The sequence below is a fragment of the Podarcis pityusensis genome (assembly GCF_964106645.2).
Source record: "Podarcis pityusensis genome assembly, chromosome: 6".
In the NCBI taxonomy this organism is placed as follows: Eukaryota; Metazoa; Chordata; class Lepidosauria; order Squamata; family Lacertidae; genus Podarcis; species Podarcis pityusensis.
In genome coordinates, this window is record NC_138030.1 from 20,594,639 (window position 1) to 20,620,579 (window position 25,941).

The 25,941-nt window shown below is 42.5% G+C and overlaps 1 protein-coding gene across 3 annotated transcripts in view; it reads left to right on the forward strand.

Moving 5' to 3' along the window:
- Positions 1-25,941, forward strand: part of SULF2 (sulfatase 2) — a 286,446-nt gene that overhangs the window by 189,654 nt on the left and 70,851 nt on the right. For all 3 annotated transcript variants that reach the window (XM_081011117.1, XM_081011116.1, XM_081011118.1), the window contains one exon: positions 9,996-10,241. In XM_081011117.1, coding sequence (XP_080867243.1) covers positions 10,067-10,241 — 175 coding nt within the window. In that variant the 5' untranslated portion in view covers positions 9,996-10,066. The remainder of the gene's footprint in view (positions 1-9,995; positions 10,242-25,941) is intronic.

Sequence of the window (25,941 nt, forward strand, 5' to 3'; positions counted from 1 at the left end):
GCGGAAAGAGCAAACGGTGTCCTCCAGCAATACCTGAGGTGTTATGTCAATGACAGAGAGAATGACTGGGTAGAAAAGTTGGCGCTGGCGGAATTTGCCTACAACAATGCCGAGAATGTGTCCACAGGGATGAGCCCCTTCTTGGCTAATTATGGGTGTCATCCCAGGGGTTTCCCAGGGGGAGAAGGGGAGAGATGGAGCGTCCCGGCAGCCGAGCATTTTGTAGAAGAAATGGAAGCAATCCATCGTCAGCTCCAACTCAACTTAGAAAGGGCGAAGGAAGAATACAAGAGGCAGGCAGACAAGAACCGAAGGGAAGGTGAAACCATAAGGGTGGGAGATAGGGTGTGGCTGTCAACCCAAGGGTTGCCGTTCAAAGGAGGTTGTAAGAAATTAAGACCCAGGAGATTGGGTCCCTTTGAGGTCATTCAACAGGTCAACCCAGTGGCTTTCAGGCTCCGGTTACCCAACCACATGAAACTGCACCCAGTATTTCACAGGTCGTTACTGTCACCGTATGAGGGGGGACGAGAAGGGATGGCCACTCGGGGACCGGTCATAGAAGAAAGGGAATGCAGCAGCCATGTGGCAGAAATCCTCGACGCCAGGTGGAAGGGGGATCAGGTGGAGTATTTGGTAGCGTGGGAAGGAGAACCGGAGTCAGAAAACACTTGGGTAATGGCAGAAGATATCAATGACGAGGTATTGATAGAAACGTTCCATCAAAGGTTCCCAAGGAAACCTCAGCCTGTGGAGAGGTTCCGGAGGGAATACTTTGGGACCACCGATGAGGAGGAGGAGTTGGAAGGATTCTCGGACTCGGAAGGGGAAGGGGAGATGGACTCTGAGGAGGAGGAGTACTTCGAGACCAGGAACCGCAACAGGTGGAGAGAAGTGTTCGAGACATCGGAAGATGAAGGAAGTTCATTCCGGGGTTTTGCCTCCTCACCGCCCGTAGAGGAGGGGGCGAGAGGGGATGAAGGGGGCCCTGGAGGGGAGGTGGATGTCAGGGAACTGCCATCGGAAGGAAGGGAAGTGAAAGGGCTCACACAGGTTGGGAGAGACTCAGCAGCTGAAGAGGGAACCAGTAGGGGGAGAGGAGCTGAGCTGAGGGAAAGTGAGCTGGAGGGATGGCTCAGAGACACTTCCAGCGAAAACAGTGGGGAGGTTTCAGGACCTCCTGTAGGGACACCCACTCCTCGCCGGAAACTGTCACGCAGAGAGTCCAGAAGACGTGTTTCCGTTAAGGAGCTTTTATGTTGGAAGCGATTCCGAAAGCAACCACTGTCGGAATCTGCCAGCGACTGACGGAGCCATGTTTAAGGGGCTCCGTTACAGACAGAGGTTTGCAAACTTGACCAAACTCTGAGGGACTTGGATTTTACACACAAGCAGCTCATCGTCCCATCACAACCTCCATTGTTTGATAATAATGGAGCCAGTCTCGTACTTTAGGTTTCAATTTCTCATGACTCTGTAATTTCAATTTGTCTCCATCTTGTTCCAAGATTTCCCAATACTTTGGCCATTCGGCCTCCATATTGAGTTTCTTCAATGCCTTAGCCTCCAAGGGTGACAACCATCTAGGGGTTTTGTTTTCCAACAAGTCTTTATATCTTATCCAAACATTAAATAACGCTTTTCTGACAATGTGATTTTTAAAGGCCCTATGCACTTTGATTTTATCATACCATAGATATGCATGCCAACCACATGTATTATTGAAACCTTCTAAATCCAAGATATCTGTGTTCTCGAGGAGCATCCACTCTTTCAGCCAGCAAAACGCTGCTGCTTCATAATACAGTTTTAAGTCCGGCAGGGCAAATCCCCCTCTTTCTTTTGCATCTGTAAGTACTTTAAATTTTATTCTGGGCTTTTTGCCCTGCCAGACAAATTTCGCAATGTCTTTCTGCCACCTCTTGAAACAGTCCATCTTGTCAAGAATCTGCAAAGTTTGAAACAAAAATAACATTCTAGGCAATACATTCATCTTAATAACTGCAATTCGGCCTAACATTGACAATTTCAAATTTGACCATATTTCTAGATCTTTTTTAATTTCTGACCAACACTTTTCATAATTATCTTTATACAAGTTCAAATTTTTAGATGTCAAGTGAACCCCTAGGTATTTCACCTTCTTAACCACTGTCAAACCTGTCTCTTCTTGAAATTTCTCCTTCTCCATGACTGTTAGATTTTTTTCTAAGACTTTAGTCTTCTGTTTGTTCAGTTTAAATCCGGCTACCTGGCCGAATTGTTGAATTATCTCCAACACCCTTTTCGTACTAGTGTCTGGCTCTTGTAAGGTCAATACTAAGTCATCTGCAAAGGCCCTTAACTTGTAATGTTTGGCTCCGACCTGTACACCTTTAACCTGCTGGTCATTTCTAATCATATTTAGCAACACCTCCAGAACAGAAATGAAAAGCAATGGGGAAATTGGGCACCCCTGTCGTGTTCCTTTTTCTATCTTAAGTTCCTCAGTTATCACATTATTTACAATCAGCTTAGCTTTTTGTTCAGAATATATCGCACCCATACCGTTCTCAAAGCCTTGACCTACCCCCATCCCATGAAGATTCTTTTTCATAAAACTCCAAGAAATATTGTCAAAGGCTTTCTCCGCGTCCACAAAGATCAACACTGCTTTGGTGTTTAAGTTCACCTCTAGTAGTTCCAAAATGTCTATTATATTCCTTACATTGTCTGATAAATGCCTTTTTGGGAGAAAGCCTGCTTGGTCCTTGTGAATCTTCTCCATCAACACTCTTTTAAATCTTTTTGCCAAAATGTCTGCAAAAATTTTATAATCCACATTGAGTAATGATATTGGGCGGTAGTTCTTAAGTTGAGTCTTTTCAGTCTCTGTCTTTGGTATGAGTGTAATATAAGCTTCTTTCCACGACTCTGGTGCCTTTTCCCCCTCTAAAATCTCGTTACAGACTTCCTTTAACGGTTGAACCAACCACTCCTTCAAGGCTTTGTAATATCTGGAAGTCAGTCCATCTGGTCCTGGAGATTTGCCCAGTTGCATGTCCTGAATGGCACCCTCTATCTCTTGTTCTGTTATTCTCTGGTTTAAATCCACCTTACTTTGATGAGAGATTTTTTGTAATCCATATTTATTAAGGAATTCATCTATGTCCTTTTCATTTTGTGGCCCTTGAGAGTATAGTTTTTTAAAATAGCTCAAAAAACAGTTTCTAATCTCATTAGGTTTAGATATATTCTTTCCATCCACTTCTAGGCTTGTAACTGTATTTAATTTCTGCCTTTTCTTCAATTGCCAAGCCAGAAGTTTGCCACATTTATCTGCCGATTCAAATGTCTTTTGTTTCATTTGCTTTATCTTCCATTCAATCTCTTGATTCATCAGTTCCATATATTGTGTTTGATATAACTTGATCTCTCTCAAAATCTCCTGGGACTTTGGTTTTGATCTTAATTTTTTCTCTCCTTCTTTTATCTTTTCCAGAATCTTTTCCTTCTTCTCATTCTGCTTTCTCTTTTTTATTGAATTTTGTTGAATCAGAAATCCTCGCATCACAGCTTTGCTTGCGTCCCAGATCACTCTTTTTTCCACATCGGCCTTTAGATTTATTTCAAAGTAGTCCCTTAAAGTTTTTTGGGCCTTCATGTGGATCTCCTCATCTCGAAACAGGGTGTCATTCATCCTCCATCTAAATTGACCAGTTGTTGTAAGTTTCATTTCCATCTTCACGGCGTTATGGTCGGAGCAAGTTTTTGGGCAGATTTCTACCTTCTTAATCTTTGGAGCCATCCCACTAGTAATCCAAATTTGATCAATTCTGGTCCAGGTCATCATTGCTTGAGAGAAAAAAGTTCCCTCTCTCTCAAGAGGGTTCCTCGTTCTCCATATGTCTATTAGGTCCATATTTTCAGTCATTTCAAAGAAGGTCTTCGGAAGTCTCCCTTCCTTGGAGATTGTCAGTCTTTGTGCCTTGTCCATATTTGTAGAGACCACACCATTCATATCTCCCATAATTATTACATTGTAATCCAAATAATCCATCAGAGTTTCATGAAGCTTCTTAAAAAATTCCGCCTTGCCTTCATTTGGTGCATAAACTCCAACTATTAAAATTTTTTCTCCTTGTACTTGTATTTCAACTGCCAGGTATCTTCCTTGTTCATCTTTAAACATCATTTTTGGGGTCCATTTCTCTTTTACATAAATCACAACTCCTCTTTTCTTGACTTTGTCCGATGAGATAAATTCTTGTCCTAATCTTTTATTTATAAGTAGTTTCCTGTGTACCCTGGTTACATGAGTTTCTTGTAAACAAATCAAATCCAATTGTTCTTTTTTCAAAATATGAAACACCTGTCGTCTCTTCAAAGGCATGTTTAGCCCATTGCAATTCCAACTGAGGAATTGCAGGGCCATCTTATTGTTTCTCCGTTACTCCTCCTACTGCTCCAAGTTGTTGCTCTTCCTCTGATGGCGGTGGTTTAAGTCCAAACGATAGGTTCAAAATATCTAACGCTCTCCTTTGTTCTAGAATTGGATCCACCGTTCCCTTCTGTAAGTCCTCGTTATTTCTCTCCAGTAACTTCTCTTTGTCTTGGATTGTCTTTATTTTCACCTTCTTTCCCTTGTAGTTGAAGGACAGTCCTTGTGGAAACTCCCACCTAAAGAGGATGTTGTTCTTCTTCAGCAGGTAGACCAAATCCTTATAGAAGGTTCTCACCTCCAAGATATATTTAGGGATGTCTTTAAAGATTTGTATAGGTGAATTTTCAATTTCCAAGGCCTTTTGGTAATGTAGTTTTAATATTTTGTCTCTTTCTTCCGTAGATCTGAGAGTAATCAGACAATCCCTCGGGGTCTTTCTGTTCTGTCTCCTGCCCAATCTAAATGCTGTTATTATCTTAAATTCTTCCTCCTCCAAATCCTCCTGCCAAAAGTCGGCAAATGCTTGTGTTAGGAACTCCACGAGGCTGTCCCCTTCACTCTCGGGAATTGATCTTAATTTCAGGTTTCTCTCCTTTCTCTGTAATTCCATCAAAGACAGGGTCGCATCATGCTCATATACCTTCTTAGCAATCGGTTCTAACTTCTCCTGTGCCTCTCCAGCAATTTTTCTGGCGTCCTCTGCAATTTTACGTGTTACCGAGTTTTCTTCAATCAGCTTATTTATAGATTCTGTATTGGATGTCACACTTTTCGTGTTCAAGTCCAATCTCGCTGTTAATTCTGTTAGTTTTTGTGAGTTTTCTGTACTCTGCTTTGTCAAAGTCTCCAAAGATTGGTTTATCTTAAGTAATGCCTGTGTCACTGACTCCATGGAGGCAGCTGTCACTTTTTCTTGTCCAGCTGCTCCTGTAGGAGTTAGACTAGAAATTGAGCCTCTTTTCTTTTGTTGCAGTTGTTGCTGTTTAGCTTTAGCTCTGGTAGTTATCTCTTCTGCCGGGGCACTCATGTCCCAAGGACGTTCCCACAAAGACAGTTCCCTGATGGAAAATCCCACTGTCTTAAACCGTTGCAACTAATACTTTCAGCCCTCTAGAGGGAGCAGAACAAAATGTCCAAGTGAGGGAAACAAAGAAGTTAAAAACAAATATATCAGGAGGCTTGAATATATAAACTGCAACACTTTTTTCCTGTGGATACTCTTTCAACACACTCCAGTATACTGTAGCAATAAAGTCCCAGAACTTTGTATCAAGCAAAACTTTAACCATGTAACTTTCCCACAAGTTTCTAAAGACAGTTCAGTGCCCTAATATCTTGTTTGGCAGTCCGTTTCAGTGGATTAAGACAGCGGAAGGCTTTTTTTTCCCCTTTAGGTAGATCATGCAGAATTCTAATGTCCCTTTTCCTCCCCTCTGCCCTGCTTGCTAGAGGGGAATCTATATTCAATGTCAGGTTTAAACAGTTCTGAATTGCTTCCTGCGGATGCAGCTTTAAAACTCCGTTGCTTTAACTGTCATGCAGTCGGGGGAAGGCAGACTTCCTTAATTTTCACCTTCCCCGTTTTCAGCCAAATTTCAGGTTTAAATCTTTAGTTCCAGATAGACGTCCAATCTTACTCACGGGTTTTTCAGTCCAAAATTTACAGGAAGGAATCGGCGCTCTCCGTCAATGGCGACGCGGCTTCACCCTGTGGGCTGGGTAACGACTCTCAGCACCGCACTCTCCCGATGCCGTTCCGGAGCCTTTAAAAAGGCTCTTTCGCAGTAAGGGGGGGCGCTTCTGGTGCCCACCGAGTCTCCTTGTTCACAGGCTTCCGCGCCTGTGATTTTAGGGGCCCCCCGCTTGCCGTAGCGGGTCAGACCCGAACTCGCAGAGCAGTCCTCCTCCGGAGCTCGGAAAGAGGACCGCCATTAACGCTGGCGCCGACCGGAAGTCCCCCACTAAGCCACAATTTCTCCCAAAGCTTGCAAGCAGGCTGCAGATATTATTGCTCGTCTCTATAACCTGTTGTCAGAATTTAGCTATCAAGGCCACTGGTAGATTTATCGTCCATGAAGCTGTGTGGTCCCCATTTAAAGCTAACGCTAGTGATTCGGGAAGTCTTCCAATTTTTATGCACGATTGCTAGGGCTGCACCATCATTTGTGTGCTCACCCTAAAGCAACTTGATCCTTTCTGCTGTGATTCAGTGCACCCTCTGCTCCAGGAATATGTGTGCAAAACTACAACACACAGGAGTTCTTAAAACATTTAATTCCTCAGTCTATTATAGAAGGGTCCCATCTATTATTGTGAGATTATGTTGCCTATAAGCCGTGAGAGAGCAGTTAGCTTGCCCTTTCTGGATGGTAATGCTTCTCCACCACAGCCAAAACAGGACTTTGTATCTGAGCACTAGCCTGGTAAAGGTAAAGGAATCCCTGACCATTAGGTCCAGTTGTGGCTGACTCTGGGGTTGCAGCGCTCATCTTGCTTTATTGGGCAAGGGAGCCGGCGTACAGCTTCCGGGTCATGCGGCCAGCATGACTAAGCCGCTTCTGGCAAACCAGAGCAGCGCACGGAAATGCCGTTTATCTTCCCACCGGAGTGGTACCTATTTATCTACTTGCACTTTGACATGCTTTTGAACTGCTAGGTTGGCAGGAGCAGGGACAGAGCAACGGGAGCTCACCCCATCACGGGGATTCGAACCACCGACCTTCTGATCGGCAAGTCCTAGGCTCTGTGGTTTAACCCACAGCGCCACCCGCATCCTGTTACTAGCCTGGTAGCCACAGGCAAAAAGGAATGGCTTTCAAAGAGGGTTAGACAAATCCATGCAGGAAAAGGCTATGATCTACATCCATTGGAGGCAGTTTGCTGGGAATCACAAGTGGGGAGACTGTTGCGGTTCTCAGGTCTGGCTTGTGGGCTTCCCAGAAGAGGCATCTGGTTGGCCACTGTGAGAACAGGATACTGGACTAGGTAGGCCATTGACCTGATCCAACAGTCTCTTCTTATTTTCTTAATGACATGCATGCAAGGGAGCAGATGGAGGAAAGAGGGATGAAGGCTCCATCCCTCCTCCGTGCTCACCATGGCAACCAAGCAGATAAGCCCTCTCCTCTGCACCAGCATAGAAATGCAGTGGACTGCTGCAATAAGGACCCAGTTCCCCATCCCATCTTCTGCCCCCACATCCCTGCCAGCTAGTAGTTTTTGATACACTAGTAACCTTTGTGGGCTTACTTAAAAGGCTGTGGGATAGTGATAGGATAGGGTCAAATCAGCACATGCACACACCCAGTCTGGACCCTTGCAATTGTTCTATGACACCTTCCTTTAATTTGTACTGCCCTGCTTTTTATCTAGCCCTAAACTCATCTCTGTTTCTCATGTCTCATCCAGGAACTGGGTTACTAAAGGAAATGGGAAAGGGTGGATCCTTCAGGATTTTGTGCAGGAAGTGAAACCCTGCCTTCCCATTCTTTGCAGCAACTTCTCTCATACATATGTCTCAACCAAGCTTGTGCTTGATAGTAAAAAGCAACCACCATGTATATACACATTCGTATATTGATGGGGGACAACATGCATCAGAGTTTTTAATTGTAGCCCAAAATTAGTATTGTGGCTTGGAGGCAAAAATAATGGTTTCCAGTTTCTACTATAATGCATTTGGAAGCGGTAGAATGGAGCATTTCCTGTTCCATTAAGGCTGCTGTGGTTTTTACTCCTGCATCCTGAAATGCTTTCTATTTGCATATTATTATAAGCCCGTAGATTCTCCTTGATTGACCTTATAGGGCAGGGGTATAAAAACCCAACCAAGCTGAGCAGGTGAATTCCCCACCCATCATCAGCCTTCTGGCTGCTTCTGTAATTTTTAGGAGTGCCACTTGATTAAACAAACCTTAGCATGAGTTTAAGCAACTAATTGATTTCCTTGAATCGGTTTCCATATTAGGAACAACAATGAAAAAAAAAAGGAGTTCAGAAATAAGAAAGCATCCTTTGAAGCTCTGGGTTAAAATGCAATGCAAAAAGACTGAAGGGGAGAGAAACAGAATATAGGGCACAACCTTACACTGAATCAGATAATAGGTCCATCAAGCTCAGTACTGTCTGTTATGCATTGACTGGCAGCAGCAGTTCTTTTGAGGTGTTTCCATGCCCACCCTGGATATGCTAGGGACATGGGACCTTCTACATGTAAAGCATGTGCTCTGCCATTCACCTCTTGCCGCCGCCCCCCCCCCCCAAAAAAGAGAGAGTAGTGGGGAGAGAAAGATAAAAGGATACTTGTTGGGCCAGGAAAGAACAAAGGGCATAAAGGTGAGACTGAGCTGCAGACAAGTGTAGTAAAGGGTGACAAGAATGGGGGCAAAGAAGCAGCTGCCATGGGGTGCATAGAGAAAAAGTGGATAACTAGGAAACATGGTGGCAGAGAGGCCTGGGGGAACTGAAAGAGAGTGTGTAGAAAGAGAGTACGTACACATTATGGAGTGGAATGGAATTCAGAACCTCTGAGAAAAATTATAGCAAGCATGCTTCTTTGCACAGTAAATAACTGTCTTTGGCAGTTAGTGTGTGTGTGTGTGTGTGTGTGCGTGTGTGTGTGTGTGTGTGTGTTTGGTTTGTTTTTGGCATGAGACCTCTGCGTTTTGTCTCCTTCTTTCAAAATGGACCCATTGCCCTGTGAAAACAGCCCAGATCTTGGGTGACATAGCATGAAACACCCGCCCACAGTATTGTTCAGAATTGTGTTCGCAATGCTTTCCTAAATAATTTGTATTTTTTGGGACACATGGAAACAAATCTAGTTGTGGTATAAGTAGGCAAGCTTTCATTCCACCAGGGTGGAGTTGAGGCTGGTGTTCCCTGTAAAGTCACGGGATTAACTTGAGTATAGACAATTTTATAATATACTGATGTGGGAAATAAGAGACTTGGCTGTTGTGTAAACCACGAGGGTCTTAATTCTTGCTCTGGACTAACACTGCTTATAAACCCCATTCAACATTTCAGGTTATTTTTCTGCTTCTTAGATATGACTAAATGTGTGGATCTGTTTTTATATTTAAAAAAATATTGGGGTTTTTTTTTTGTGTGTGTGTGTGTACATGGATGTGTAGGGGAAAAAATACTGAAGGCATTTTTTTTGTTTAACTGGTGAACTCTGTGTTGTTCCATTACAATGATTAGCTAAAGCATGAAGGGGAGATGCATGCCTCCAAAACAGAGGACATTCTAGAGGGCACGTGCTGGGAAATTACTGTAGACAATTACTTTTTCATGGGTGTCCACTGCCTTTTTACAGAAAGCTCTTTTCCTACCACTAGATCAATGTTAATTGGCCCTGCGTTCTAGCAGATACAAGTGGTGTGGTTAGGGTGCAGATGGCGTGGGGTTATTTATAGGCCTTTTAAAGTTTTCATCCTTAAAAGAGGAACTAGCTCTTAATGTGTTGTTGGTTTTTTTTGCATTAGAAACAATGATTTATATATTCTGTTGAGACTTTCACCACATCCATACTCACCTGCTTTCTCTCTCTTTTTTGTCCTGCTCTTAGATCTGCCTTTGAAGAAGAAATAGACAACCTCCCCTCACCTTTATTTGCATGTTCTTCAAAATTGGTGCAATATGGCACAGCGTAGCATCGCCGTGGGATTATTAGCAATGACTCTCTTATCCTTGCTGGGTGACAGTTCAGCTTTCCTGCTAAATCAGCGTCTGAAGGGAAGGTTTCAAAGGGACCGCAGGAATATCCGTCCAAACATCATCCTTGTCCTCACTGATGATCAGGATGTAGAACTTGGTAAGAGCCAGAGAGGTTTGATTAACAGTAAGAGGTTTGATTAACAGTAATTGATACACATGCAATGGATTTCACTTTTGCCTACATCAATGCAGAATTTCATCTACAGTAGATCCATACCTGAGCTATAACAGCCAAACTTCCAGCCTATGAACAAACTATTGCAAAAAGGGTCCGAGTACAAAGGATCATCAAACAGTTCCTAATCCTTTTTTTTTTTTTTTTTTTTTGGTAAGAAAACTGCCAATATCGACAATTAAATAAAAGTCCTTTGCTCTATTGTTCATTAGTAACCAGGTGTTCTGGAGTTGTTTAAGCTGAAACTCAGGTATACCTGACATTGCATGTGATGTGTATATTCACTTTGTGCATGCTTTGTTCATTTTAGGATATGGGTAATTCACAAATATGCAGGGTTATGTCCCAGGGGTCCACACACATGTGCAAAAATGCACAAAGCCAGGAACATCTGGAGCTGGGCCCACTGCTTACCTGACTTTGGGAACGCAGTGTAAAGGCTCTGGCAGGGTCCTAGAGCCCTCCCACCTCCTCTCCAAAGTCCTGTAAGCATATGTTAAATAAGCATAAGATGCGAGTTACCTGTATCCAACACTCTTAACTACTACACCATGCTCTCACTATCCAGTGTTTGCCATCATGGGCTATAAGTCTTGTAAAGATAAGGGTGGAGTCTACTACTGATGCAATTCCATTGTCTACAATCAGAGTAGGGCTGTGTGCAGTGTGTCTTTGCTGAGTCAGCTGATGCACTGTATGGAACAATGGAGAAGGAGGGATGAGCTGCAGTTGTCCTTTTGATGGTCAAAATTGAGTTAATTATGTCTCTCTTACAGATAATAACATGGAATCATATCACACAACAAACATACAGACCCCAGCCCCGCACACAAATAAAGGGATAAATTGGAAGTAGTAGATGAAGAGAAAATATTTTTAAAAATTATATTAATTAAAAGGTGACCTTGAGGCTCTTCCTCCTTAATTTTGTTGTGTTCATTTTATCTTTTTAAAAATCATTTAATTTTTGTTTGCTAATTTTACAAAGGAAGGAGAATTAAAAAGAACTGAAGACAATAAAATAATAAAGTAAAATAAGTAATCTGTAAGGAATACTATTAATAACACACACACACACACACAGTCACCAGTACATATACCTGAAGTTAAACATGCAAGTTAAGCTTTCCAGATGTCTAGATAGGTAACCACACAAAACCTGATAACTATACAAAATATATATTTCAAATGTAGCCAGGGCGGTGAGGTCCTCAGACCATTGCATAATGGATGGTAGTATAAGTCTCTTAGCAACCATAAGGACTTGTAAAACCCACTTTTGTTGTCTGGCTGATAATCCATATACTATAGAAATATAATTTAAAAGTACATGAACATCTGCAAATATCAACCACTTCAGCAATACAGTGGTACCTCGGGTTACATACGCTTCTGGTTACACACTCCACTAACCCAGAAATAGTGCTTCAGGTTAAGAATTTGCTTCAGGATAAGAACAGAAATCGGGCTCCGGCGGTGCGGCAGCAGCAGGAGGCCCCATTAGCTAAAGTGGTGCTTCAGGTTAAGAACAGTTTCAGGATAAGAACAGACCTCCGGAACGAATTAAGTACTTAACCCGAGGTACCACTGTACAATATTGATTTAAAACAAAACAAAACAAAAAAACGCTTCTTGTCTTTTGCATACCCAATTTGTAATTGCTCAAGAAATACTGAATTCAAGACTTCACCTTCATTTCTGATGCTGATAGCCCATTTTACAAGTGGAAGGTGTAACTGTTGATAACAAAGATCAAACAAGGCTTTTGGTCTTGCAATAACAATTTGGAGCGGTGGTTAAAGTGATTGGGATTTTCTTTCCTAAACTAATATTTGGGAAGTGGTGTAAGTAACTGAGATTAGGGGGGGGGGGGATGGTTTAATGTCAGGTCATTCCATATTGGATAGAGGGCTACTTTGTTCCAGTTAAGTTCATCGTAGACTATTTCACATATGATGACTACATGGAGGGAGCGAACAGCAGTATGTGGACAGTTGATTGCTCTGGTGTCCCATGCATTCAGCTGAATGTCTGAATGCTGCAGCACACAGTGATGGCAAGGGGATGCCTTGGGCAGTGACCCATAGCTTGAGAGGTTACAAGCATGCCCTTATTTTGAACTATGAAATGTTGGAATTGGTACACATGGTTTAAAAAGTGGCTGCTAGCTTGAACATATATTTTGTAGCTGACAGTGCAGTTTTCCACATGCCCATTGAGTTCAATTGGATGTCTAGGTATACAGTCATACCTCAGGTTACAGATGCTTCAGGTGGCGTTTTTTCAGGTTATGGACCGCCGAAACCGAGAAGTACCAGAACGGGTTACTTCCAGGTTTCGGTGGTCACGCATGCGCAGAAATGCCGAATTGCAACCCGCGTGTGCGCAGACGCAACGCTGCAGGTTGCGAACGTGCATCCCGCACGGATCACGTTCGCAACCCGAGTGTCCACTGTACTTGTACAGTATAGGACCGCAGCACAGCCTGCAAGTGTTGGGAGATTTCATTGCTGTTCATTTTATGCTGTTGCAGCCTCTAATGGATAAGAAATACATATCCTGCTGGTGAGCATGTTCTTCTGTTTTTCTTTAGGGGCATTAAAATAGAATTTCCATGTTGCGCAACATATTTTCGTGGAAGAGAAATCCAAAGAAGCAACACTCAGCTCCTGCAGCTATAGGCATTAACAAAGGAAACATCATTTTTATGATGCTCCTCATTTTTTTCAAATTTTTTTTAATCACAAATGACATTTAGATGTATTTTTAAATTCGTAAAGTGACTAGAACATCTCTACTGCAGTTGGGGGGGGGGTGGAAGAATTGCATCATGGTTCAAATTCAGCAAGGTTAGGGAAGGTTTTTATCTCACCGTTTTGGTGAGAATGTGGTGTGTTTTAGAGCTAGACAGACCCGTTTCAATAATGCATATTCCAAAAAGCTGTGCACATTATCTCAGTCTCCTGTGACTAAAATCCAGAGGGTGGTCCTTAAAAATTTATCACGATCTGTTTTATGCCAGCCTGCTTGTCTCTGATGCAATTGTCAAAGTCCTCTGGGCGGTGTACTTCCTTTCTCCAGATGATCTGTTGTCTCTCGCCAATTTCAAGCACAATGGCCCATGTGTCCACACACATTAAGATCTGGCCAGAGAGAATGCATTTCGTGGAGCCAGGGGGTGGTCTTCCTCAGGCCTCATTAGACGATCCATGAGACCACATATTAGCTTGAAATAAGATTTTTCCTTAAATCTTGCCTAAAGCTTTAGGCAAATGTGTCCAACTAGATCAGTCAGAACGGACACACTGAGTTAAAGTGTTGTGATAGATGCAATGTGCCCGTTGCAGTTTGTATCTCTTATCAAGTGGAAGTGAACTTGGTCTTTGGAAGAGCTTGTTCATGCTTTGCTGCAGCGATAGGAATTATGAGACATTAATGGAGCACATTCGGAGGGCCATGTGGTGTGCAGGTGGGGCACAAATTTAACAAGTGAATATGTGCTTGTTCTCAAGCTCCTTAACAAGACTTTGGAAAATATTGAGGACTTCAATGCTCTTAAAATGTCAGGTTCTAGATTCTGGAGGCATCTAAACATGAAAAGAAAGAAAAAAATTGCAGAACCAATGGCTCCTGAAATGCAGAAATCCAGACACTTGAGAGAAATTTGCATTGTTATGTGTGAATATAAGGGAACTTGTATACTTTATTGCAAACTTCAGTGGCTACTAGCCATGATGGTTTTGTTCTACCTCCACTGTCAGAGGCAGTTTATCTGTGGACATGTAGGTGGGCAGAGTGCTGCTACAATCACCGTCCTGCTTGTAGGCTTCCCATAGGCATTTGGTTGGTCACTGTGAGAGGAGGATACTGGACTAAATGGGACATTAGCCTGATCTAGCAGAACTCTTCTTATGTCCTTGTACTGCAATCCTAAACACATTTACTAGGAAACAAGACCCACTGAATTAGGTGGGACTTAATTATGAGTAAGCATGCTTATAATTGTACTGATATTGATGTCTATGAGCTTTGCATGACAAAATACAAAGGAGAAGCTGAAAAAATGTGCAGAAATGTCAGAATTACAAAGGCTATCAAGCAATATCTAATTCACAACATTTTAAATTTTTGTGTTTTTTTTTTTGTTTTTTTAATAATATTTTTTTATTGCTTTTTTTCCAAGGTCAGGATACATCGTCAATTACACAACAAAAGCGATTTTACAAAAAAAAAAGAAAAAGTTAAATAAAAGAAAATTCACTTTTCCAAATCTTTTTTCATATTCAACTGGACTTCCCCACATCTTCCATCCCTGCATTCTTTACAATTAAAGAAAATTATACAGCAAATTAATACCTTGTTTCATATGTTTTTGTACTTTCATCTATTATATACTCTAAATTTAAACTTTTCACAGTCATAACTTAATTTCAATCATTTTCAAATCTCAATACTGAAGCATGTTTTTCCCAAAACTTAGCAAATTCTCAACTTTCATATAACTTATAATGTTTTTGTAGATAGTCCTTAAATTTTTTCCAATCCTCTTCCACTGCCTCTTCTCCCAGGTCTCGGATTCTGCCAGTCATTTCAGCTAATTCCATGTAGTCCATCAGTTGCGTATGCCACTCTTCCAGTGTGGGTAGCTCCTGTGCCTTCCAATATTTAGCTATAAGAATTCTTGCTGCTGTAGTTGCATATAAAAAGAAAGTTCTGTCTTTCTTTGACACTCTCTGGCCTACAATGCCCAGGAGGAAGGCCTCTGGTTTCTTATGAAAGGTATACCTAAATACCTTTTTCAACTCGTTATAAATCATTTCCCAAAAGGCCTTCACCCTCGGGCATGTCCACCAGAGGTGAAAGAATGTTCCTTCAGCCTCCTTACATTTCCAACATTTATTGTCTGACAAGTGGTATATCTTTGCGAGTTTGACTGGGGTCATGTACCACCTGTACATCATTTTCATAATGTTTTCTTTTAAGGCACTACATGCCGTAAATTTCATACCGGTGGTCCATAACCTTTCCCAGTCTTCAAACATAATGTTGTACCCAATATCTTGTGCCCATTTTATCATGGCTGATTTAACCATCTCATCTTGAGTATTCCATTTTAGCAACAAGTTATACATTCTAGAAAGCACTTTCGTCTTAGGTTCGAGTAATTCCAACTCTAATTCTGATTTTTCCACCTGGAAACCAATTTTTTTGTCCTTTTTAAAGATCTCTAAAATTTGGGCATAATGAAACCAGTCTCGCACCTTTCCTTTCAATTTTTCAAAACTCTGCAACCTCCAAGTGTCACCCTCTCTTTCTATTATTTCACAATATTTTGCCCAGCCACCCCCCATATTAAGTATTTTTGTGGCCTTAGCCTCCATCGGTGATAACCACCTCGGAGTCTTGTTTTCAAGTAGGTCCTTGTATTTAGTCCAGACGGTAAACAAAGATTTCCTGACAATATGGTTTTTAAACAACTTATGAAACTTTACCTTGTCGTACCACAAATATGCATGCCACCCAAAAGCATTGTTAAACCCTTCCAGATCTAGGACATCAGTGTTTTCTAACAAAAACCAATCTTTCATCCAGCAGAAGGATGCAGCTTCATAATACAACCTTAAGTCCGGCAGGGCAAATCCCCCTCTTTCCTTTACGTCTGTTAATATTTTAAATTTTATTCTGGGCTTTTTGCCCTGCCAGACAAACTTCATAATGTCCCTCTGCCACTTTCCAAAACACTCCACTCTGTCCACGATCTGCAGGGCCTGAAACAGAAACAACATTCTTGGCAATACATTCATCTTAACTGCAGCAATTCTCCCCAACAAGGAAAGTTTCAATCTTGACCAAATTTCTAAGTCCTTTTTGATTTCAGACCAGCATTTTACATAATTGTCTTTAAATAGATTCAAATTTTTCCCGGTCAAGTTGACCCCCAGGTATTTCACTTTTTTAACCACATTTAATTCTGTTTCCTTTTGGAACCCATCTATTTCTGAAAGTGTCAAGTTTTTTGCCAAGACCTTAGTTTTTTGTTTGTTTAACCTAAATCCCGCCACCCGACCAAACTCAGAAATTAGTTCTAAAGCTCTTTTTGTGCTGGATTCTGGCTCCTGTAATGTCAAAACCAAATCATCTGCGAAAGCCTTCAGTTTATATTGTTTTCCTCCGACCTGTATTCCTTCCACCCGCTGGTCCTTCCTAATCAAATTAAGCAACACCTCCAGGACAGAAATAAATAGCAAGGGTGATAAGGGGCACCCCTGTCGTGTTCCTTTTTCAATTTTGAACTCCTCTGTCACCACATTGTTTACTATCAATTTAGCTTTTTGCTCTGAATAGATTGCTTCAATACCATTTTGGAACGCCCTTCCCACTCCCATCCCTTCCAAATTTTTCTTCATAAATTTCCAAGATATATTATCAAAGGCCTTCTCCGCGTCTATAAAAATCAAAGCTGCTTTTGTGTTCAAATTTGTCTGCAGTAACTCCAAAACATCAACAATATTCCTGGTGTTGTCAGACAGATGCCTGCCAGGGAGAAAGCCTGCTTGGTCTTTATGAATTACTTCGTTTAAAACTTTTTTCAGTCTATTTGCCAAAATATCAGCAAAAATTTTGTAATCCACGTTTAGGAGTGAGATGGGACGGTAGTTCTTAAGTTGAGTCTTTTCAGATTCCAATTTTGGTATCAAAGTGATGAATGCCTCTTTCCACGATTCCACAACATTTTAAATTTTTGTGTGCTTTCAAACTGTCTTCATTTATTGGTTTCATTCCCCAGTTGTTCTGGAGATGAGGACACGCAGTTCTTTCCTAATGATATTTTTATTTATTTGAACCATTTAAAGACCAACATTCCTCCAAAACCAAGAACAGGGTTGCTTACAACGATAATAAAATGCTATTATCATATTGAAACAATTCTTAAAACCAACAAATAAAATAAAATAGAATGCGCAGGAATGAGAAATAGTTACTTGAAAATAAGACCCATTCATTTAGGTGGGACTTTCTTCCAAATAAGCATTATTAGCCATGCAGGTTTAATCCAAGTCTGCTTTCCCTGAACGCAACCTGCTGCCTTTTTGTCTACATGTCCATATCAGTAAAGAACAATAGGCACCTGTCTCCTTTTTTGGGGGGGGGGAGCCTTTTAAATAGTTGGAGATTGATATCAAATTCCTTTTAATCTTTCCTCATATTGCATGCTTTAAAGCTTGGTTGGCCTCCAATTTGCTATACCCTTGTTAAATTAAGGCTACTAAAGAGACCAATTTCTCCAGCAGTGGCCAGCTCCCATGCTATTATTACTTCCTATGGGCCAAAGTAGACATTAAATTGGAGACGCTTGAATGATCTCTTGATTTTTGTTTAATAGAAAGCCGCCACTGGAGGCTGCCTGCTTAACCAGACCTTAACCCTTCCCCGTCCTCATTTTGTCCTTTCAGAATTGTCTTTCTCAAGCTGCTTGGGCAGGCAGGCAGGCAGGCAAGAGGGTTAAACTGCCCCTAGCTGATGCTCTTCTCTTCTCGATTGCAATCTCAGAGGCTGCTTCTCAGTGTGTGTGTGTACGCTACTAATAATCAGGCAGTTGCTATATAATACATTGATCCTTTGATAGTGGAAAAAAGAGGTCTGGTATGCATGAAAATTTATGGACTTATGTGATGATAGGCCACCTGCATGGTTGAATTTCTAGCATCACAAATTGGCTGCGTTTGGATATAATGCTCAGCCACACTGTGGTTTACCACAAGGGCACTGGTGGATATGGTAAGTGCTTTGTACTTTCCTGTTCCTTTTAGCTTCACGTGGCAATTAAGACTTGGCTTAGCATGTGTCAAAAACCCGGATTTCATGGTTAAGTGCTCTCCTCCTGGCTACAGATCGTGGTTAAAGAGGAAAGAGTTCAAGCACCACCACACATTTGGATGACACATTTAGCTGCTATGGCAAGCTTAGCTAAAAGGAACTGTTGTGGCCGGGGGAAGGGGGTGTAGCTTGTTGATGGACTGAACCCAAAGAGTGCTCATTCATGATACCTCATCATCCTGGAAAAAAAGTGACAAGTGGGGTGTCGCGGGGTTCTGTCCTGGGCCTGTTGTTGTTTAATGTCTTTATAAATGACATGGATGAAGGAATTGAGGGGATGCTCATCAAAGCTGCTGGTGGGTGGGTAGCTAATGCTGCAGAAGACAGAAGTGGGCTTCGGGATGAATTGGGCCCAAACTAACAACATGAATATCCACAGGGAAAAATATAAGGTTCTGCACTTAGGCAGAAACAACCAGCTGCACAAATATAAGATGGGGGACACCTGGCTTGCCAGAAGTACATGTGGAAAAGATCCAGGGCTCTTAGTAGACCACAAGCTTAACATGAGTCAATAGTGTGATGCCGCAGAAAAAAGAGCTAATGCTGTTCTGTGCTGCATCCACAGAAGTATAGTGTCCAGATCAGGGGAACTAATAGTACTGCTCTGCCAGACCACACCTGGAGTAGTCTTGATGTGTCCAGTTCCAGGTGCCTCAATTTAAGGAGGATATTGACAAGCTGGAATGTGCCCAGAGGGGTGCGGCCAAGATGATCAAGGGTCTGGAAACCAAGCCTTATGAGGGAGTTGGGCATGTTTAGCCTGGAAAAGAGGAGGCTAAAAGGGATCAAGCTTGCTTAGTCCTGCTCTGGAGGGTAGGACTCAAACCAATGGATTCAACTTACAAGACGATAGAATCCAACTAAGCACCAGGAAGAACTTTCTGATGATAAGAGCTGTTTAATAGTAGAATGAACTCTCTTGGAAGGTGGTGGACACTCCTTCCTTGGAGGTTTTTAAGCAGAGGTTTTGTTGAGATTCTTGCATTACAGATGGTTAGACTAGATGACCCTTGGGATCCCTTCAAACTCTACAGTTCTATTATTCTATGAACAGGGAGGCTAAGCAGGTTCGTGCGGTCCTGGTAAGCCATAGTTGGCTTACCGTGACATGCAAACTAGGCCTTTGTATGGATCAGATACAGGGTTGTTGCTGCTTTAGTATGAAGTAAATTAATGAAGACCTAGTTCTCAGTGGTAATTCTGGGTTGTACCGCTTGAGAATGAGTGGTACAAGTGGTTGTACTACTTAATTCACTTGAGAATTAAGTTCACATGAGTTTAACTGCATGCTCCTTCCTACAAAACATTCATTCCACACAAAGCAGTACCATATCAGGGAGAATACTATGGTGACATGCTAATTTTTGAACTGGAGGGAATATTTTCTATGGTTGATCCTGTATTCTGAAGCTGTACAGCCCAGTCACATATTTACTGTACCAATGAAAGCTGGACTGGTGTTAGCTTGCATGATTACTTCACTTAATAGCTTTGGCTACTGGGTGCTAGAGTGTTCTTTATCCTGTAGATCCCTGATCAGCAACTCATTCTGCTGGTGGGATATTTTCAATGAAAGATGAGCCAGACCTGCACAGCCACCCACCATGGATAGCTGAAAAGTTCCAAAGCCAGAGCCACCATAACCTCCATAGGTTCATTTGCCTTCTGGCTTAGGAGTTACCAGTTGATGTTTAAAAAGGACAAGTTAACACTGGAGCAAGTTGTCTATAATCTTATTCAGCAGCTCAATATGTGGCATGGAAGATTAATGTTTAGTCTTAATGTGGAGCAAGAAATAGCAATTTTTTAAAAACCTGGATGACAATATATTTACAGAAAAGTTTCAATTAGAAAGTATTTATGACAAGATTTTTAATTAAAGTTTCAGAGGCTGAGCTGACTTTGCCACCCGCAGTTACCACTCCCCAAATTTTACTCACTCGGAGCATTTGGATTTAATTCTAGCTCTTCGGTAATTGAAGTTGTCAGACTTGGCATTAATGGTGTGATTTCTGACAATGTGATACTAGCTGGTGAAAATTTCAATATTGCTTCTGCAAAGGGTTGCTAAATTAGCATTGCAACTTTTTGTAAAGGAGCCCATCTCTGTTGAGAGTTGTAACACACAACCATTATTTTTTTCTTACAGTGCTGGACAACTTCACATTTTGCTTCTCCCCCCCCCCCCCCACTTTAGCTCAGTTGGTAGAGCATGAGACTCTTCATCTCAGGGTCAAGGGTTCAAGTCCCACATTGGGCAAAAAGATTCAACACATTCAGTTGAGATTCCTGCATTGCAGGGGGTTGGATGAGAAGACCCTCAGAATCCCTTCCAACTCTACCATTCTATTATATATCTATGATTCTATGAAATATTAAAACATTATTTTAGTAAGTGATTGTGCAGGAACACTGCATGGCAATATATTTTGCAATGTTACGGAGCAGTTTTCCTTTATTTGATGTGTGTGTTTCCCCCAGTCATTTCTGCAGATCCCTTGTAATGTGTGAAATGCTTTAGTGTCCTCATAAGTCCAGCCTGATGAAGCAGGCCATTAATGTTCTCATGTTACATTTTTGGAGAGGGAGAGACTGAGAGAACTTGATTTGCCCAAGGCTGTCCTAGGAGTCTCTTGCTGAACTCAAATTGAACTTTAGTCTCCCAGGCCCAAATCCAGGCAGTACTGTCTATTGGACCATACTTGATGAGAAAACTGACAAGCTCCTTGTATGTTAGTCCAGGAGAATAAAGAGCTCCTGTGTTGAATTATCATACTGATTGATTGGTGCTGTTGCAAAGCATGTCTTTGATACTGACAGCATGTGGCATCATTGTGTGGAAACATAGCAGCTGAATCATATAACGATAGAATTGTAGAGTTGGAAGGGACTGCAAGGTTCATCTAATCCAACCCCATGCTATGAAGGAATCTCAACCAAATGTGCTGAACGTTTTCTGTGGCCATGCCATACCATAGAAATAGGTGTTGGCTTATTGTAGGGTTTATCATCTTGGGATTCTCAACTTTCTTTTTACAGCAAAACCAAACCATGTTTCTTGCCCGCAGGAGTGGTGCTCAGCAGAATTTTGCTGTGGATACTGGCTGGAGGCTTCAGTGCCTTAACTCTTGCCTTTTTCTGGGACTTGCAATTGCAGAATAAGCTATACAAATCTGTGTAATGTGCATCATGTAGAATTCCAGTTGCAGGATACAGCGCAGCATGTTTTTCAAGTAAGCACCAAACATACATAAACACGGATGCATTGTTGGTGCAGAAAACTACAAAATTAACCTCTTTGTGGGCAGGAACGTATTGTGCTTTCTCTTTACAGAAGAACCGAAAGGAAGCAAATATCCAGTGTTGATTCACCCATAAGGAGCCAAGATACACTGGTCTTCTCTGTATATGTCAAACAAAAAAATTCCAAGAGTTCGGAATTCTTAGAAAGACTTTATCTCTGGGTCAACTAAAAATGTCTGATCTTACGCCATGCCCTTTCAACACGAGTTTGCAAACATAAACAGGGCTTAGTTATTTGCAATGGAGACCACCTTCTGAAGAGGATGCTCACATTTTCAAAGCAGCCGCATTACTAAGTAACATCAGAACCGAATTGGTGACAGCTTGGAAGCTTTTCCTACTCCAGAGGCAGCTGTTTTGCTTAGATTACAACGACCGATTAACACCCAACCAATGTCCTACAAAAGGAAGGAATCCGATTTCTTCCGCCTCTCCAAAGTTTGTGTTGGGAGGCAGTACGAAGTGAATTTTTGTTGGATGGCTTGGCGCTGTTGTAAAATATTTAAAGCTGGCCTATTTAAGATTGCATGGAAGGGGTACCCTGGATTTTTACCTTCCACTGATCTGTCACTTCACATCAGCTCTCAAGCTGTGGAAGTAGATTAGATCATATGTTTCTGTATTAAAGACTGTTGATATATAGGGCCTTGTCATTACAGTGGTTTTATTAAAGGAGGTTAGTGTCCCCAAGGGGGGAGTTAACATGTAGTGTTATTTCTGCACAGATGCCTCTGCCATTTAAAGGGGTTGTTTAAAATTGCGTTTTAATAGCAGAATGACAAAACAGTGATTCGACCTGGGTTTTGAGGGGAGGGAGAGAGGGTTCGCTTCACAAGATGGAGAGGAAAAAGCTGGTATCTGTGTCTTCCAAACTGTGTTCAGAGTTACATTTGGTCCACAAATGGCCATGCATTTAAAAAAAAAAAAAAAGGGTGGTGAAGAGCGTTAACATTAGAGGAAAGAAGTAGGATGTGCAACAAAATGTTGCAGTGCATCCCCACACCCTAAAAGGAGTGCACCTGCTTGGGGCTCCAGAGAGCTTTGTCATGCTCTCCTGGCCTCATTTTTTTTGGGGGGGGGGTGCAGTGTCATCTTCTATAATGACTTCCCATGTTGTGAGATATAGCATTAGAGGGCTGGATGCCCAAATCTGAGCATTTATAGTTATCAGGGAGGATGGAGATGGAGTTATAGAGAGTGGGCAAAAGAAAACACCCCTTTTTCATTCCGTCTTCATCAAAACAGCCTGATCTAGTGCAGGGGTGAACATAAGAAGACCCTACTGGATTAGGCCCATGGTCCATCTCATTCAGCATCCTGTTATCAAAGTGGCCAATTAGGTGCCTGTGGATAAACTCTCAGGCAGGATCCGAGCACAAGATCACTCTTCCCCATGCCCAGTGGTTTCAAGGCAGCTGGTGTTGAGAAGCATTACTGCTTTCGTCCATGCAGGCAGAGTGCAGCCATCATGGCTCGTTGCCATTGATAATTCAGTCATCTTTTAAAGCCTTCCAGTTTGGTGGCCATCACTGCCTCCTGTGCAAGTGATGTCCGTAGTTACCGTATTTTTCGCTCTATAGGATGCACCCAACCATAGGACGCACCTTGTTTTAGAGGGGGAGAACAAGAAAAAAAAATATTCTCCCCCTCTCTGCACAGCGCCCCTTCAGCAAAGCGGGAGGAGGAACGGAGCCCCTTCCATTTCTCCTCCCTCTTCGCTGAAGGGGTGCTGCGCAGCTCTCCCTCTCCCACATTGCATTCGCCTTCAGTGAAGGCAACCCAAAGCCTCCGGAGCGTAGCGGGAATTCCTGCTGCACTCTGGAGGCTTCAGGCAGCTACCTTGGAAGCCTGGAGAGCAAGAGGGGTCGGTGTGCAGGCTTCAGTGAAGGCAAGCCCGGCTTTCCCCCACTAGCCCCAAAGAGCAGGTCGGCTCCCAGAGCTTGTCGGGGCTGGCAGGGGAAGCCTGGGTCCTCCCCCCCCCCCAGCCCCAGGGACCACACATTCGCTCCATAAGACGCACAGACATTTCCCCTTAGATTTTAAATGGAAAAAAGTGTGTCTTATGGAGCGAAACATACGGTAACTATGTGCTAAATGAAGAAATACTTTTTTTATCTGTCCTGAATCTTCCAACATTCATTCCCATTGGATGCCCATGAATTCTAGCATTATGAGAGATGGAGAAAAACTTTCCTCTATCACATTTTTCCACGCCATGTGCATCTTCCTACCCACTTATTTATTTGTTCATCACATGTATAATATCTCTCTTCTTTCTGCCATAGGGTGGTTAGCCAGATATCCCTACGTAGTGGCAAAAGCTAGCTCTCTTGATCCACTTTGTATTATCCTTTTAGTTTCATCTACTTTTGGGGGGGTTAGCCTACAGAGTGTAGACTTTAAAGCATCTTTTGGCTGTCATCTCTCTCTTAGGGACTAGGTTGTGATGCCATTTTACCACAGACTGGCCTAGAGCCACTTAGGTAATTGAGCACACCTGACCTTTGCTAACTCTGAATGGCTGATGGAGAGATAAAAGGAAATCCCAGTGCCGTGAGCCAGCGAAATATTCTCTAACGTGAGCCTCCTGTCTTGAAAATGCATTGGTGCAGGCTTTAGTCAAGTTAAAACTCAGCATGCTGTAGCCTGCGGCTGCTCTCACTGGACACCTTTGTTCAGGGGCTTAAGGGCACACAGGTGTGGGACTGGCATCCCCCGAAACATGAAGGCATCTCTTCAATGGCAGGAGAAGGTTGATGGCAACTTGACCTTGTGGCTACTAGAGAGAACTCTGCATTAAGAGAGGCCTGTTCTGCTTCAGTCTTGCATAACAAATCTTATAATTGCTGCAAATATGATACAGAGCCATTTTTGTCTGTTCCAAAATGGCTTAGGAAAGCCCCACTCAAATGCAAACATGTCCACCCCTTTAGAATCTTCCCATATCCTGTAAAAGCTTAAGTCTCTCTCTCTCTCCCTCCCTCCCCCACTCTGCCCATTCTTTAAGAAATTTTGCATGCTATTCTAACGATAGAAACCATTATGGAGTGCATAGATTTGTGATAAGCCTTTGAAGGACAAATTGAAATCTGAACTACAACTGCTTGTGGGATAAATTCCCGAGGGGGCGGCATTCCCAAGTGGAAAGAGTGACAATGGCAACCAGTCGGAATTCTTATAGGGTGTTCCTGTTAATGTTTGATCACTTCCTACTAAGAGTACACATTCCTTTCGTAATGAAGCATTGAAACATATGGAGCCCATTTGCTCTGTTCACGAGTATCATAAATTGTGCTACTCGCCCTTCACCAGGGCAGGCTGCAACAATTTAAAATTTAAAATGGTTGAAACAGGTTACAATCACAGAAATAGGGTGGGCCCTGAAAAAAGGACACCTCAGGTGTCAAAGGCAAGGGTAAAGAGATGCATCTTCATCATTCACAGAAGGCTTCATGGTGAAGAAGCCAGATGAACCTCTGTGGAGAAGGAATTCCGCAACATGGGGGCTGCCACAAAGAATGCTCTCTCTTGTGAACTTGCGAGCAGAGCTTTTTTCAGCTGGAATTTACCGGAACTGAGTTCCGGCACCTCTCTGTGCACCAAAGGCTGTGGTCAGCACGGCAAGTTCTGGCACCTCTTTTTCTAGAAAAAAAAGTCCTGCTTGTGAGTGAGGTGGAACTATTAAGATCAGGAGTAAAGGTAAAGGGACCCCTGACCATTAGGTCCAGTCGTGGCCGACTCTGGGGTTGCGGCGCTCATTTAGCTTTATTGGCCAAGGGAGCCAGCGTACAGCTTCCGGGTCATGTGACCAGCAGGACTAAGCCGCTTCTGGCGAAACCAGAGCAGTGCACAGAAACGCCGTTTACCTTCTCGCCGGAGCGGTACCTATTTATCTACTTGCACTTTGACGTGTTTTCAAACTGCTAGGTTGGCAGGAGCAGGGACCGAGCAACGGGAGCTCACCCCATCGCGGGGATTCAAACCGCCGACCTTCTAATCGGCAAGTCCTAGGCTCTGTGGTTTAACCCACAGCGCCACCCGCGTCCCAAGATCAGGAGTAGGGGTCCTCTTAACACTTGGGAGAGTTAGGTGGGAAGTCAGCCATCTTTCAGATATTTGGGGGGTAACTCGTTTTAAACACTAACTTGAGAAACTTGAATTGGGTCCGGAAAAGCATTTTTAATCCAGTCCACACTGTCTTCCTACCTTCCCCATTTCCTTGTACTTAACTTATTTTTAATTCATCATTAGAGAGAGAGATACTAGTATTTGGAGTGATCTGTGGATCAGACTGTGAGTATTTTTAAAGCAGCCTACAAAACGAGGACTCTCCCCCCCCGCCCCCCGTCTAAAGTTTAGCAGGTCTTAATCAGTTGGATAAACTGACAATACATAGAATCCCTGGCAATTTCATACCAGTTGGATGGAAAACACAGAA